General features: G+C 39.4%; 1 protein-coding gene across 1 annotated transcript in view; it reads left to right on the top strand.

Annotated features, from left to right (window-relative positions):
• Positions 1-749: 749 nt before the first annotated feature.
• The window catches only part of AGMO (alkylglycerol monooxygenase), a 182,965-nt gene continuing 166,213 nt past the window's right edge, over positions 750-17,501 (top strand). The window contains exons 1-2 of the mRNA XM_054384821.1: positions 750-980; positions 6,797-6,927. Coding sequence (XP_054240796.1) covers positions 750-980; positions 6,797-6,927 — 362 coding nt within the window. The remainder of the gene's footprint in view (positions 981-6,796; positions 6,928-17,501) is intronic.

Here is a 17,501-nt window from a genome sequence, read left to right as displayed (position 1 = left end):
TATCTTTGGTTTTGTTCCTTTCTAAATGAAAACAAAATAGAAGGCTCCTGGTGGCTACCTACAGTATTGTCATGGTAACTGGAGGTGTATCTAATTGAGTTATGATAAGCCCTTCTGAAGGTATATCTAATTGAGTTGTGACAAGCACTTCTGAAGGTTTAAAAAGAAAACTTTAAGTGGGACGAGTCCTGGAGTGACCCATACGGCTGAGGCAAGAAGCCAATGTGCACACTTGGGTTTGTTTCTTCTCTCAAAACCTTAACATTTTATACAGTTCTGCTTTTTATGCAGAAGTCAAAATGTGCGCAGTATTTTTTGCGTGTGGAAACCTGTCTAGAAGTGAAACGGAATGAGTTGAGCTCTGCTGTTTAGTGATTTGTGAGCGTGAGCCGGGACGGGGACAGGCAGTGAGTAGGTGTGCAAGAGCGTTCTCCTGGCTCCCAGAAGTGAGTCACACACATGACGACATACAGGGTAAAACAAAACTCAAGAAAACCTCCGACGCAGGAGGTTCATAGTGAAGTATTCCGCGACTCAAAGAAATACGAAATTCGAGGCTTTCCCCCAAGCAGCCTTGATGCCTCTCAGTGCCGTGGGGAAGCGCCAAAGGCTGCCGGGCCCAGTTAAAGGCCTGAGCACGGGGCCGTGCCCGGGGCAGGAGCAGGCGCCACGGCGCCGCAGGGCGGGCGCGAGGGCGTGCAGGCGGACTTGGCTCCTTCTCTCAGGCGGCCGCGGAGCGCAGCGGAGCCATGGGAGGCCTGAAGTCCACTGCGCCGGGGCAGCAGCTCCGCGCTCTCTTTTATGTGCTGCCGCCCGGCGAGAGCTCCTTCCGCACGGTGGACGAGGTGCCCGACTACGTGGAGAAGGTGAGAGTCCCCTTCCCCGCCCTCGGCAGCATCCTTCGCCTTCCCCTCCGCCCACCCCTTCATCCAACGCCCCAGGTGGCCCAAGGAATCAATGTCCGCGAAAGGGCACCTAAAGTTGGGTTAAATATCTCGTCTTTCTCCCACCGCTTTCAGTCCTGGGCTCTCTGCCTGCACGGTGTCAGCTCTAATGTGTTTTATATAAGGCTCAGGTGCTTGTTCTGAATAGCAGCAGTGAAATTGTTCAGAGAAACACCCCAGATATCTGAGGGCTGATGCTAACTGTTCAGTTCATTACTGCTGCCGGACGTAGTGACAGCAAACTGAACTGAGTAAACCAGCGAACATATTTGGGTTTGGCTGTTACAGTTCTTAATGCAAGCAATGTAAGGCCTCCTTACGCCCTTAAGGTGAGTGTTACAAGTTCAAAGAAGAAAAATAAAAATTTCTACTTGAAATAAAAAGAGATTAAAAGAAATGAAAGCAAATATTTGTACTGGGACAGTGCTGTCTCCTAAAGCTCCAAGGGGGAAGTACAGAGGTCGGAGTGAGAACTCCCTTGTCAGCAGGCAGCCGCATACCCCTCCCTCCCCTCCTGCCCTGTTAGCTTATCCACTTCATTCAAGGTACCTTTGCTCCTTTCTGTCCACCTATTGCACATATCTTGCCACCCGGCTCCTGCTGAAGCTGCAAGTGATGTGAGCTTTTCACAGAGACAGCAGATACATGCTATTTTGCCTTTGTGAAAGTAAATTCAGCCCAGTTTCACAGAAGATCCACACTTTTATATGGACCCTGGTAGCCCTGACTAGCTCTTCAGCCAGGTAAACTGCTGTGCAGTAGGTGCTGATGGGCTGCAGTGAGGGTGTCATGGGTTGTGCAGAGCAGTGCAGCACCATCAGCAGCTTTCTGGGGATCATGGTGTGCAGCAGTCCCTCTGTTCATGACGTTTGTCAGCAAATGTTACCCTTTGGGATAGGGTAAGCAGACAGCTGCTGCAAACCCACCCTCTGTGTGCAGTGTGTGGTCGATGCACTGCTTTCCTCAGAGGCATTTTACAATTAGGCTATAGCAGCATGACAGAGGAAGACTGTCTAGAGTTTGACAGTTCTGCTTAGATTAGCTAATCTATCCCTCCAGCTCTATTTCCTATCTCAGGCACTTTTACTATTCCCATGTTTCCGAGTATCATTCGCTTTCTTGCCAGCAGCATTCCTTAACGTCCCTGGGCTTTCTTCTTCCATTCAGACCTGTGCAATGTTCAGCTCAGATCTTGGCCAAACCTGGCATTTCCTTTACTGAGCACACAACCGAGAAAGTTTGTTTGTTCTTAAAACTTCCTTGCATTACAAAAGTGCCTGTAGACTTCTGCTGTTGCAGAGCACCACTGTGATAAATTTGTAAGGGACTATATAGCTTGCAAAAAAAAAAAAAAAACCACTAAGGGTTTCCATTATGGTTATACTTTAATATAATCGCTAGTTTGGGGTTAGTTGCACTAAAACCCCCCTTTTAGTGCATTTGTTGCCAGAAAAGATATTTTGATGCTTGGTAGGGTCTGTGTGTGTAAAAGTCTTTTAGTGGTATGACTATCTTGATTCCATGGCTCTTCTTCTGGCCATGGGTTTGTGGGCAGAAGGTGAATAGCTACAGTCCTTCCAGCTGCTTGTCATTTGATTTACTTGTCTGGCAGCATCTCCTGGACTGTTTAGAGAGCATTAGAAAGAGCAGCAGATCTATTGGATTCAGCAGGGATATATTTGATGGTGACTTGATGAGCCATTGAGGTGGGGCTTGGAATGGTAACACCTTGAGTTGGTACAAATACAGAACTGGATGTCTGAGTGCAGCTCAACAGAGCAAAAATTAATTCTAGTGCAGAGTAGCTTCTTCAGGCCAGAAGAGGTTTTGCTGTTATATCTTGGCAGCAAATGAAGCAGTAGGTGAAGCAGCTCTGATTTCAAGAACAGAATAACTTAGTTTAAGCTGTCATGGCAGAGCTGTACACGAAGGCCCTAAGTCACATTTCAAACACTTACCTGATCAGCTACCAGTGACTAGTAGCAAAACTCTGCAGCAGTGTCCAGGGAAATGTCACCCTTTGATCTAATCCCCAAAATTCTGGGAAAAGAGGTCCAACTTCTGGGCCATAATCATAGAATTTCTTTTTAGGTGAGCTTTTGTCATGTAGAATTTGAAACCCTTGATTTTTCTTTCTTTCTAGAAGACAAGAAAGTATAAGTCAAATTTCTTCCTTCAGGGTAAAATATCCCAACTCTTAAAATGCTTACCTTGTATTTTCATGAGCCTCTTCTTTGCTATAGATACAAGTTTATGTTCTGCATGCTCTGTTTTTTGTATTCTCTCATAATCTAAAGATGGACACATGGAGTGCTACTTTTTTGATTGCTGGATACAGTTCTCATGAAAAACAACTTTACCTTGCTCCTTTCTACATTCTAAGATTATCACTTATACTCCATAAAGGCTTTCATGGTCAGATTCAGGAAAAGAGAGTATAGTTTCTTCTGCTAAAAGCCCCAAAATGAAAGCTTTAAATTTGAAAATAACTGTTTTTCTTCTTTATTCTGCTTTTGAAAGGCTGGAGATTAAATTCACATTTACACTCAATTCACATTTTAGGCTTTGCTTTTAAATAGTGAGGCACAGAACCTTTGTATTTAGTTTTGCATGAAAGCTGAGATTCTTACAGTGTAAGGATCTGGGACCTTAAGAAAACAGAAACCGTTTCAAGACTTGCAATAAACCCATTAATTTATGCTGAGTTTCAGCTTAGTATTAATATTATTTTTTGCAACTGTCTAAAGCAGAAACTGATTTTAATGATCCTTTGCGTTCTGCAAGAGCTGGTTACTTACAAGGGAGCCCCTCTTGCTGCATGCTCAGAGTGAGACTTTCAAGTTATGGATCAGTTATTCAAGTAAACCACAAGGTAATGCAAATCTCCATTAAGTGTTTCTGGTGATGGGTGAAGAGAAAGAAACTGCAAAACCAAGACAGTAAAACATTTGCAGACCAGAAGATAGCAGAAGGATTCAGCTTCAGTCTCTGACCCATGATGTCGACTGTGGCTGTTTCTTAACTTTGTTGCACTTTATTTATAGGGGCAACCCTTGAAAAATTTTGCAGACCTGTTTACCCGCAGTGGATCCCTTAAGTGTCTTCACTGTAGTTTTCACTTAAAGAAATAAAGAGAATGGTTAAACTAGTGGGACTATAGTCTCTCTCCTTTTTTCCTGAATTGTTTGCGTTATCCTTCTGCTGTCTAACATCTCATCCTTGGATTGTAAAGTGTTTGGGACAGGGTATGTCTCTTTCTTCTGTTTGTAGGGTATCTAACACAGCATGATCCTGCTCCATGACAATAGCTGTTAGGTATTATGGTCACATAAATAATACATACTAATCTTGACATAGTTGATGCCTTTGATCTGCTCTGGACAAAGCTGAATGTGGGAGAGAGGCAGTAACTTCTTAGATACTATGCCATAAATCTTTCCTTTTGCAAGCTCCTGGATGGGCAGGAGGTTAAGGCTGTCTGAATGTTTCTCTGTCCTCCTTGCTATGATACTCCCTATTTGTGAGTCAAAAAATTCTGTCAAATGCTTGGCTGTCTCACAGCTTCACAGTGGGAAGAAAATATTTAGAGAAGTCAATGGATAAGAAGTCATATTAGTGTGTATTAGTATGAAGTCAAGTATTTTAACCATTTTAGAGGTTGCTGGGTAAAGCAAAGCATCACATAGATTATATACATTGCGTATTTCCTATTCACTCTTGATTTTATGATTAAACATTCCACTTTTCCTGTCCTGAGCCTGAGCAATTTGCTGTGCAGCTTCTGCTGTTCCTAACTTCAAACTGCCTGTTCTCAGTGCTAGATTTGGCTCCTAATATTGTTGTCAAGTGTTTCTTAGCTCTTCTTAATAAAACACTTTTTATCTCTGTTCAAATGGTCAGCTGTTTACAACAGTTAAGTATCTTAAAAGCCCTACCTATTTGGAAATGAAACAGCTAGAGCAGAAGAAGTAGTATTTATATTTTCCTAGAAAATTTCAGTGATTTCAAACAGAAGGTTGCAGGGTTTGATTTTTATTTCTTTTATTATCAATTTCAAATATCTGCAGATTTACCACATGGATTTTCTTGGGTGTTATTTAGGCTTTATCCATTGGTCTTCCTTTGCTTTCAAAATTTTCTATTAAGTTTGTATTCCAAACAGCTTTTTAGATACCTAAAAATGCTATTAAAGAACAAACTAGGCATCTAAATTAAAAAGTGCCATATTGATACTGATATCTGTTCATCTGTTACTGTAACTTAACCCTGAGCTGCTGAAGTTCATGAATGTTCACGTTTCCTAGATGCTATAAATCTTTTGCTGCTTTGTATGGTTTCAATCATCCAATTCTTCTTCAGCTGAGCAACCTGGTCTATATGCATCTTAAGCTCTTCAGTGTCCCAGCCTAGTAAGAATTCCCAGATCATATCTCACTTGGCAACACAAATGGGTACCCTCCAAAATGCAGTGGCATTCACAGCGGCAAGATGCTTCTTCCATTAAAATGTTGTACAGGCAGGGGCAGTGTCTCTTCTACAGCAGCCCAGTTTGGATGGTTTCAGTCTGTGAATCTCTATGTATTTATAGGCCTCTTGAAGGGGAAGACAGAAAACGAATAACAGGACAGATTTGGCTGTATGATGCCTTCCATGATAGTGCAGAATGTCTCACTAGTTTTGCTTTTCTCTTACACTGAAAATAGTGGTGGGAAATACTATCCTTTAATACCACCAAGAAACGGTTGTCTGAAAGTCTCCAAGGTGACAAACAAGTTTTCTGCAGAGTGAAGGAAACAGTTGAAGGAACATTCAGGTGCACAGAGAAGTGAAATAGCTCCTTCCTGTTTGCCTAGCCACAGGCTTCCTAGATTTTGGTGGCAATGGCTGATACACAGCCACTGCCTCATCACTCCCTCTACCCATGAAGTGCAGGGACTCCAATGTCAGTAACAGTGCATGTGCTCTACCAATTACTGTTGTTCAGTCCTACATTCTTGCCTGTGAAAGTTTGAGAACAGTTGCAACAATCTCTCTCCACTGATGAAAAATGGTGGTGTCACAATATTACCAGTTCTACCAGTAGTCACAGCTGTACCTTTCTCTACTGGGTACTGATGTATGTTTTGAACTTGCCAGCTGATGTGGTTTGCAAGATAAATAACATAAATTGAATTCTAGACTGATGCAGTGTTGTGAGTGAATGATGCTCATCATTAATTCAGGTAGTACAACTCAAAAGGAAACAGGGAATGTTGTATCATTGCCTCTTGGTCTGGAAAGAGAACATGATGTATGACCTACATCAAAATGGGCTGCATAGTTACTGGGTTGTCTGGTGAAAATGCATACAGAAGACCTGTTGCTCTCTGCAGCAAAAAGCATGGCAACAGAAATGCTAAGTAGAAAGAAACTCACTTTATGTGTTTCAGATAACATTGTTGGATGTCAAGTTCAGTGGCTGAACACATTCAAAAAAGACAAATCAAAAGCAGATTCTGTTTTACCTTGTGGTTAGAGGAGTCCACAGATGTTGCTGTTCTCACTGATTTACTTGAATATGAAAAATATGAGTTTGGAAAGACTTTTGTGTTTTGATGCCATTTAACAATTTGTGGAGAAGATACAAAAGAAAATACTGGAGGAAGTTAGTGCACTGGATTTATGCTGGTGGGATGGATTAAATGGTATTCTTGATTGTTCTGATTCATAGGGTTCATGTGGAGCTTTATCTTAGTAGTAGCTAGTAAGATGCCAACCAGCTTGAGAAGTATGTGGCTGCATAAACCCATCTTAGAAACGGTACATCTAATTCTGGTTGTGTTGTGACATCTTTTCTTCAACCTGTTTTTCAGAGTATTCCATTCTTCATTGCTTTTCTTGTGCTGGAGTTTGCTGTCACCTGGGTTCAGAAGCGTAAGCTGTCAGGTCGGATCAATGATGGCATAAGTTCTCTTTCTTTGGGTATCCTGTCTCGTCTGCCAGAGTAAGTATACATATTATAATGGCTTAAGGTTGTTTTTCAAACACAAAGAAGGAAGAAAAGAGATTGTTTATTGAAGTTTTTGTTAATCCAAAATGATTAATCAAGGCCTGCCTTAGATACCTGGATCTTACTGTCATAGAGCCATGGAATGATTTGGGTTGAAAGGGACCTTAAAGATCCTCTGTTTCCAGCCCTTCTGTTACAGACATCAACACTTTCTACTAGACCAGGTTGCTCAAGGACCCATCCAACCTGGCTATGTACACTACTGGGCTTGGAGACTCCACAACTTCTCTGGACAACCTGTTCCAGTGCCTTACCACCCTCATGGTGAAGGAATTTCTTCCTAATGTGTAATTTAAATCTAGCTTTTTTGCAGTTTAAATCTATTACCCCTCATCCTGTCACTACATGCCTTTGTAAAAAGTCCCTCTTCAGCTGTTCTGTAGCCCACTTTCAAATGCTACAAGGCTGTAATGAGATCTCCTTGGAGCCTTCTTTTCTCTAGGATAAGCTAGAAGTTTCGTAAAGAGTGTAAATGGCTTTCTAATCTGTAGTGGTAAATATGATACTTGAAGGATATTTTCCAGCTCCAATTATATTCATCTATATTTGATCTTGGCTGTCACCTTTTGCTGATTCTGGGTCTTAGCTGACTTGACCATATCCTGTGTTAGGCTGTATATTAAAATCTGAGCTTTCTTTCATTAAACTTCAGAAAACAAAACCACCAAACAAAGTCCATTAATTTCATTAGCTTTTAAAAATAATGATGTGCAAATAATCAGATTGATAGATCTGTGAATATGCGTGTGATCCAAAGTTCTTTGATCCTCTGTCATAACCTTGTGTTCAGTGGACTTTAGTGCCTGAGAGAACTGTTGCAAATGTGATCATCTAATCTACTCTAATTTAGAGGCCATGAGATTTAAGTGAATTAGTTGATGGTGAACAGAGTTGTATTTTAAAGAAATACCCACTGTGAATTGCTAAGTATAGTAACCAGTAACAGTGAATCCAGTAAATTCTTTATAAAAATTGTTCAAAGGGTATTTCAGGAGCTCTAATTACTTCTACAGAGTATCATGTTTTAGATCTGCCTTTGCATGATAAGATGAGAGATTTTATTACATCTTTTCTGATAGAATGGGATTACATTTCTATTCCCCATGTATGTATTTACGGATTACCATCAAACTGCGTGTAATCTTTTCATGACACACACAAAAGTTTTTATTATTTGAGTTTGACTAGATGGTGTATTTTCAAGTCTTTCAATTATTCCCACAGTCCTTTTTCTGAATCCTCTGCAGTTTTTCAGCCCTTCATAGTGTTGATGTTTCAAGTGCACTCCATATTTCAGAAAATACTATATCAGTGCCAAATAATGAAGTCATTTGTTCTCTATTTCTACTTGTTGTTCCTCCCTTTATATATCCCAGGTCCTCTGAGCCATCCTTCATCCCCAAGTATTTTTTTAGATTCTGTGGTTTACATTCCTCATTCATAGGCAATATATTCTTATATTTGGCCACACAGAAATACATGGATTGTACATTTGGTCATTCTGAAATAGTTTGGATCCATGAAATGTTGTCTTTGTTACTTCAAGATCCCTGGTTTTTGCCATTGCAATTTTTACTAGATATCTTCTCTTTCAATCCCAGTTATTGATACAATACATTGGAAGAATACAGCAGCAAAAAAAACCATCCCTTTTGATGCGTGGCACCCATTTGCTAAAATGTGTGAATCACCCACTTTGACTATTGAACATTTGACATTTACTTGATTCTTTATTTTTTAAAAACAGCTTTCTAATCAAGAAAAGGTCTGTGTCTGTGCCTCAATTAGGTACAAAGACAACTTTTGGATTATTAGATATCGGTAGTAAATATCATGGATGAAGCATTTTAATGAGTTTGGTAGCTAAATAATGTCACATAGAGACATTCTTTCAAACTATATTTCTGCAAATAAGAGATATGAGCTTTCAGCATGAGAAATACTCAAATTACTTTCTAAGTTATTGGAAAATTTTGTAAAACTATTTTTGCAGCTAGTGTACAACCTGTATTCTAACCATTTTGCTTTTAAGGTGACTTGCAAGTCTAATTTTGAAGGAGAAACATTGAATTTTCAATTGTATTTTGGCTGTAATAAATTACATTTTTATCCATACATAAGACTTGTGTGCAGCGATGCACTACTATGATAAAAGCTCATTCTGGTTTGCATGTGGTTAGTATTGAGACAATTCAAATCCCACTTCAAGACAATTTTTCTCGACAGTCATACATTTCAAAGCTTGCCATGTGAAATTCTATTAAAAATCTGACATATTCAGGACTGATTGAATTCAATAAATGGACTGAGATACTTACAAAGTAAGTTTCAATGTTTTGGTGAGGCCTTTTGTTCTGTTTTAAGAAGAAATACTTGCTAAGGAAACTGGTGTTGCGTGTGGAACGCAGCTTTGCAAGGTGCTGAGTGCTTTTATTATTTTGGCACTCTGTACTTTGCTGCAGAATTTGGCTTGTGGGCTTTGCAGTATTTTTCAGATAAGAATTCTTTTGCAAGGCTGTTTCAAGAGAGTGAATCAAATAATCCTTAAGAACACAAACTTTGCAGAATTAGGTAAATCTGCAGGTTAGGTACAGTCCCACACTGGTGTAGCAATGAAGTTCTCATGGTTGGAAATAAGAGCCTCCTTGGCAATTCTTCCCCCAAAAGAGCTCTGTAAGGCTTTTAACCTTCTGTGTGAAAGGCACAGGCAAAATACAAACTTCCTAAATTATTTGGATGTTAATATCATGGATCTAATGGTGATTGCTTAGTGTAACACCTCTTTTGTAAATAAGAAGACTTATGAAAAATACTGAGTAAAAAGGCTTGAATAATAAAAAAAGAGAAAAGTTTACCCTTCTGTCTTCTGCTTCTATGGTGTGAAAGAATTGGGTCAGGAAAAAAAAAGAGGGGAGAAGCACATGCAAGATCTGTTGCTGAGACTTTCCCTTCAGGCTTTCCTTTTCAGGCAGAAAAAAGGTAGGGAAAGTTGACAGAAACTGCTAAAACAATATTTCAGCAGAACCCACAGCATCAGGGGAAATAGTAGTGCAAATCATTAACAGCTGAAGGTTAGATTAACACACCATTGATTGTATCCTCTCCCAGGGACTAATTTTCATTTTCTCAACTAGCAGCAATGGTTTGCCACTTCCTTTAAAAAAATATGTGGTTGAATCTAAAATGGTGGGCTCCAGTCTGTTAGTCAGAATGAAGCTTCAGATGCATCGTTGCAAAGAGGTCTTTAATGAAAAAATAAGGAGTCACAGACCATATTCAGCCTCTAAGTATGTTTTTTCCATTTCACAGTCTGTATAGCAGAAGCATTGCATGTCTTGAGGGAAAACAGTATTTATTCAGTGTTTCTTACTTCATTGTTGGAGAAGATGCAAATCATAAATTGTTGATATTCTTATGCCAAATATTAAAAATGTAGGTGCAAGAGGAAAAGTCTAATCAGACAAGGCAATGTGTTCTATTTTTGTTTATTAGAGACAACAGCCTGTAGTAAGCTGAATTGCTTTGTCTGTACATATTGTGTCTTTCAAAATAGCCCATACATTTTAAAAATATAATTTTCACTGCCTTAACGTATACTATGCATTCTTCTGCATGTATGAATACTAAATGTTACATTCAATGAAAATTTGGGGGAAGGGGAAAAACTAGAGTTACTAAGCTTGCTCTCCCAGCATCTGGAATGTTGTTGTTTAAAAAATTTCTAAGAACTTTTATTCTAAATAAATAAATAAATAAATAGCTTTCTAACTAACCATTGCCAGGAGACTTGAAATGCTGCTTTAAAAATATTCTCCCAAGAGAAAGTTTATTTTGGGTATAAATATCCACTCTACAAGTATGTGCATTATTTCATATTGGCCCATTTCTTCTTTTAAAGCAGCAGAACATAAATCAAATCAAGAAGTGTTTGGGGGATAACTAAGGTAGGTACATTTTCAAACTAGCTGGGAAAGTCTCCATTCTTTATGGTCATGCTCAGTTGCCATTTTTCAGTGTTCAGCTCTGCAACACAGTGATACAGTGTGTGAGTGTATGTATGTGTATATATATATATGTATATGTGTCTAATTGTTTTGTCAGTCTAAGTCCACACTGAATTCCTCCATTTCTAAAGAGAACATTAAAAATTGTATACATTATTTACTTTGTTTTTTGAAATAGAGGTTAGAGTTCTCTGAACTGTTGTCAAGCATCAGGAAGGAATGAGAAAATGCTGTTTTATTAGTTCATCCTGCTATGCATATTAAGATACCTGCACATCAGCAATGATTTCATCAAAGGAGTACAAATCCTGTTTCTGCTGTAGACAATTCATGGTTTTGTACACCATCTAAATTTTAATATTTTTTTCTAGAAGTGAGATTGAAGAGGCAGTTTCAGGTACATTTTAGACCAGCATTACTAAAATAAGAAACACTTCTGACTTCTGTTGCTCATTCCGGCCTCTGCACCTTCTCTCACCTTTGCCAGCATTAGTGTTTGTGTTGCCCTGTGGTAAACTGGCTCAGGAAACAGGTCCAGCAACCCACCTGTGTCAGGTCTTACTATGACTGTGCAAAATTTTGTGCTAGCCTAAGAAATGGGCTTGGGAAAAAGAATTCAGGATTGCAGGACAAAAAATACTCAATTCTTTTGTAGCATTACTGATTTACCTTCTTTAAGACGTAGGTAGAATTGCAATCTGAAGCTGTAATTTTCAATTCATAATAGCAGCAATATGCAGAGCTGATTAGAAGGCACTTGGTTCAAACTGATGCAGGCAGTTCACAACCCTGTGGAGCTGGAAGTGTCCTGACAACATAAATACTTGCCTGCATGGATATATCTGTTTAAAGTATGTCCTGGTTTCTGAAAGCATCTACTAGATACTTCATGTATGACTCCGTACAAAGTTATAATCTCATAAATTGGTGATTACATCTCTTAAAAGAGAATTTGATGCTTGTGGGTTTTCATAAATTATATTTTCACTAGAAGACTTATTAGGTACTTTTTTTCCCCTTCACATCTGTTTGACTAAGGCTTTAGACAGATGTTTATTTAGAGCATGGTCAGATGTGTTGCTTCTGATACAGCTGCCCCTTCAGATCTGCCAACATAACAGCACATTTAATTGCTCCCTAACCTGGTCCTGACAAAGTGATCCAGCTAAAAGCAGAAACAAAAGCCTCCCAAGAACTATAAAAGAGGTGTTTAAGCTCAGCTGCATTAATTTTGACAGAGCCAGGTCAGGGAGCAGCTATGCATGCAATTATGATGGCAGGTCTGAGGGCTGGTAACCACCATGCTTAAGCAGTGATGAGCAGATGGGCCCAAACTGGAACAGTAATCACTTAACCTGGTTAAATGGCAAGTAAAGCTGCTGTGCATGTCCCAAACCAACCTAACCTCTGGCTATTGCACTTGTGTTCTTCCTGTACTCATTTACATAGTTCTCCCTTTCTCTTGTGTTGATTCAGGAGCTCATAAGATCCCATGTGGAGTTTGTTCACTGTGGGAGCAAAAAGGTATTTGCTTAAGGCAGAGGTACAGGCAAGCAAGTGGAAATGGGGCAGCCAAGAGATGTCAGGCTTGAGGTTCAGGCTGTACTGAACCTGCAGTCACAACTTGCTGTCCACCAGCACTGCAAGGTCTTCCTCTGTGGAGCTCCTTTCCAGCAGGGCATCCCCTAACCTGTGCTGGTGCCTGCTGTTATTTCTCCCCAGATGTAGGACCTTGCACTTGTCCTTATTAAACTTCATGAGGTTTGCCTGCACCCAGCTCTCCAGCCTGTCTAGGTCATGTTGTATATCTGCACAGCCTGATATACACAGCCTGGTGTCAGCCAACCCCCCCAGTTTTGTATCATCACTGAACTTGCTGAGGGTACTCTCAGTGCCCTCATCCAGGTCATTGATAAAGATATTGAACAAAACTGGACCCAATACTGATCCCTGGGGGAAACCACTTGCCATAGGCCTCCAAGTTGGCTCTGTGCCACTGATGACAACCCTCTGAACTCTGTTGTGGAGCCAGTTTTCAATCCAGGTTGAAAACAGGTTTTTAAATAACTCATGGTAGGTGAAACAGAGCAGATTAAACAGTTTCATTATGGGGGTAGTGCTGTGCCTCAGGAGCTGGTAGCATTTTCAGCAGGCAAATCTGAATCTGGAAAAGGATTTTCTAAATCAGTCCACTGAAGCTTATGGCAGTAACTGTCTACATAAACAGTATATTTTTTGCAGGGTTTGTCAATGATGAATTTAGTGTAACTATATCAGCAAAACTGAGGGTAGTTAACTCATACCAAAGGTAATATCTTCTCACTGCATTAGTTCAACACAATTTTATAAGTTTGGTGTAAATCATGCTATGTTCTCAAGTCCAAGTTCAGCTGTGCCCAGTAAAGATACAAATGCTTCCTGCCTGGTGTCAGGTGCTCATCACTACCTCCCCAGTATCCTGTTACTGCCTCTGCTTCTCTCAGTTGTGAGACTTTTCCAGGCATATCAGAAACTTACCTCCAGCAGTTTAAACTGCAGAAGTTTGTTTACTTTTGTTAACTTTGTTTGAAGCAGGCTGGAAAGGATCTGTGTGGGCAGAGCTCAGAGTACCAATGAGTGACTCTAGGCAGCCTGGCATGCATGGAGTGCTGCTTGTCGGTGATGAGTCAAGAAAACTCCAAGGTTAAAACTCTGGAGTTACTAATGAAATTACTTAAGTTACTAAACATTAAAAAGAAGGATTTGGGAGATGGACTTGGAAGCACTGGGATGTTCTCAAACTAAATGAGTGAAACAACTGTTAGTTCTTACCTACCATAATGTTCTAGAGTTTGCTGGATTTCACACAAGCCTGTCAAGGAGCCAATTACTCTTTTAGGTTGTAACCTCTTACACAATTGCAGCTGTTTGCAGAATGCATATTTGTCTCCACCCATAGTATTTATTAATTGTTTTTTTCTATAGAGTGAGGCCAGTAAATGCTTGGTGATCGCTTGTTTGTGAATCTCAGAGCCCAGCTTTGCACCTGCCATGTCTTTAGAAACAAAGACAAGCTGTCAGTGTTTGCTCTCAAATATACTTGTTCTCTTCTGTGAAAGTGCAAACTGTGAACTGAGTTTACACTTACTGGAAATGTATTAGTAATTAAGTCCAGTAGTCTCTGTAGCTCACAAAATATACCAATTGCACCAAACACCATGAAATGATGTGTAGCTCTTTATTCCACATTTCTGTATTTTTCTGTAAGATACATCGTGTCAGCATGCATTTTGAAAAGAAAACTTGTAGGGGACCCTTCTGACTGCTCTGATAAAAGATGCATTAAACTTAAATCAAGATTCCACTAGATGGAGCACAGGGGTAGCAGTTTTAGAGCTGGCCAACCTAGTTTCCTTGGTCAACACCTAGAATTTATGGAAAGTGGGGGAGAATGTCTCAGATTTTGTAAGTCAGTGTAACAGATCTGAAAAGAATAGACTTTCACAGTTGTATGTGTCATGGACAAAACCAAACTAGAATTTTTAAAGTTCAGAAATATGGCCAAAGCAGTTCAATAAATGTTCTCATGCGAGTGTTTTCCCTCGTTTAATTGCTTGATGTGCTATGACATCTCACTGAATTTATTTCATCATATTTCTGAAGGCCACAGGAAAAATCATCTGTTGCAAATTCTGTTGTTCTAGATAAGGGAAGAGAATTCTATTAAACTGAATTTATTTCTTCTGTTTATATATGACCTTGGAGAGTGTAATAGGCTTGTTTCCTAATCTAACTTAAGCTTTAGTGAGAATTTGCTGACTTCAGTGGGACAACCAAGTAGGAGAGATCAAAATCACATCTTTTATTGGAAAAAAATGCTAAGCAAGTATTTGTATTACACTTTTATGATACTGTTTATACAAATATTGAAAAGTCAGGTTTGTTGTCTTGCAGAAGGTGATGTTCTAGAATCTTTTGGTGTTGTGTGTCCTGAATTCACTGGAACGGAATTTACTGCCAGTGTGCTGGGCCAGTAGGGGTAAAATAAATAGGAAAAGGAAGTGCATTACAATGACAGAAGCTCAGCTGAACTAAGTTTTGAAACTAGGATTTGCAGTCTTTTCACTAAAATTTACCAGAAGACCTTGCATAAACTCAAGACAAAATGTATTACCACTATGGATTATATCACTAAGACAGTGGAACTTCTCCGGAAAATATTTAAGTTGTGCTGAATTTTTAATTGGTTGCTTATTTATGTATGAAAGAGTAAAGATAAGCAGCAAGTGACTTGAAATATATAGGCAGGACTTGGACTTAATAAAAAATCCTAAGACTAACTTTTATTCTTTTCCTTCAAAAACCTGTTGTTTCATGTTGTATTCCACTCACTACTGTAAATTAATATTAGTATCTTAAATTAAAGGATAAAAAGTGAAGTGCAAGAGGAGCAGGTTTGGTGAAGAAAAGGCCAGCTCTATGAGACAAAACATTACGCAATACTGAGTACAATACAGATAATAGGGATACCAAACTTGTCTCTATTTTACCTCATTTGGTAGGTGGGGTTTTTTTCTCTTTGAGGAAAACTGTGGGTTTGCACTGTTTAGGCTAAAATGCTAAAGAAGAAAGTTGTATTGAGGAAGAGGCTTTGATTCAGCTTTTGTGTCTGGTGGGAACATTTTCTCAAAATGTAGGTGCTATTTCCTGTAATCAAGGGCTTTCCAGAGCCTGATAATCATTTCCCAGCTGTATCATTTTGGTGAATTATTTTTTAGCCTTGGGTTATTTCATGACTGGTTTTGCATATTAGGAATGGGAGAGGATCGTATTCATCTTGATGATGGAAAACAGGGAATAGAACTCCCACAGCTCCCTCTCCCTTTCCCTCCACCTTGTGGAAAGTTTGGCTTTGTGCTAAAGCATGAAAAAAGCCTTGACTGCAGTATGTCAGGCATATTTTAGCTCGATTTGTGTCAACCCTAATAAGTCAGCTGACAAGGTAATAAATTGGGTGTCTGTTCAAGACCTGGCACCTGTACAGGAAATAAAAGGGGATTTCAGTTGCAGGAGGTTTGCTTTGTTTTGTAAATGGACCTTTTCTCAAAGCTGCTCTACCTCCTCTCCCTTTCACTGAAATCATGCTATCAAAATGTTTATTTCAATTGTGACTGGAGCCAGTTTTTTATCTGGGGGGAAAAAAAAGCTCTATAAGTATCCCTGGAAATGGAAATCCTTATGCTTTCTACCGAAACAAAGGCTTACACAGCATTTAATTATTCATGTATCCTGCTGTTACATATATGGTCTGAATAATTTTATATTATTGAGGAGAAACTGCCTTTGTTCAACATTTTGAAATTTTACATTCATGTAGTTTAAATTGTACTAGAAAAACTGAATTTATTTAACCCAGGGATTCTGGATTAATAATATCTCACTATTTTTAATGATAATATAACCTTCTGACCAGGGTGTCTTAGCATGTTTCACTCTCTGTCTGACCTCCAAGGACGCAACTCTGTTAGACCCCTTGAGAGCCAAGTGTTTGTAGGTCCAGCTGTAGAGTTGTGCTTTTTGCTCAGGGGCCCCAGGCCACTTCCCAGTGTGACATGAGGTAGTGATTGCAATAGTAGTGAGAGCTGAGGCAGTTTCCTTGGGGTCTTTGCTTTTGATACATGGATCTTCCTCCATGCTCAGAAGAGAGCCAACTACTGTCTCTAACTCCTTCCCCTTTTGGTAACTCTCCAGGGCATTGTGGAAGAAAGTTTCCTAAAACGTTGGTTTCAGGTTCTAAAGTTGATCTGTAAGTCAAAGGAAGCAAAATGGGACTTTGCATTCTTTGAACCGGGCAGCTGCCTTTTCTTCCAATTGAATTTCCTCCACCTTTTCCCTCCTCCATTATTCCATAGGGATCTACCATAAGTGCATCTTCATTTCCACATGGAGAGTTCATCTCCCAGAATTTCCTTCTTGGACTTTTTTTCAAATTAAAGGATGTGATAATCTGACCCAGTGGAAAGAGAAGTGGGGAAATGCTTTTTAAAAGCAAATGTTACCACCTTTGACTAAAGTCTGTAGGAACTTCAGAAGCAAGGAGATGAGAGCTCTCTCTCAAAGTCAAAACAGTTGCCTAGGTATGCACTTTGCACATAATAAGCAAATTATCAGCAGAAATGTTTGCAATCCAAGAAGATAAATCTATGCTATGTATATAATAAAGTGTTCTACACAGTCTGTCTGTTTTAGGATTTATTATTCTTTATGCAGAGGATCGGACTAGATGACAAAAGCCTTACCTATCTGCCTCTGTCATATTTATGGTTAAAACTTAAAATTTAAATGAGAAGAAAGTTTTCTTAAGTTCTCTTCTGTATTTTCAAGAAGTGAAAATGGAACTTCAGGGAGAAGAAAAGGGACAATGTAAACCTTTAGAACTCCAAGTGAACTTGACTTTCCTATCTACCACACTGTAAATTTTTGAAAAAATACTTAGCTAAGCAACTCTTCTTTCTCCAACATTGC

This window comes from Indicator indicator, chromosome 11 (genome assembly GCF_027791375.1).
Source record: "Indicator indicator isolate 239-I01 chromosome 11, UM_Iind_1.1, whole genome shotgun sequence".
Classification (NCBI taxonomy): domain Eukaryota; kingdom Metazoa; phylum Chordata; class Aves; order Piciformes; family Indicatoridae; genus Indicator; species Indicator indicator.
Note: the sequence above shows the minus strand (reverse complement) of the source record. Positions and strands in the feature narration are given on the sequence as shown.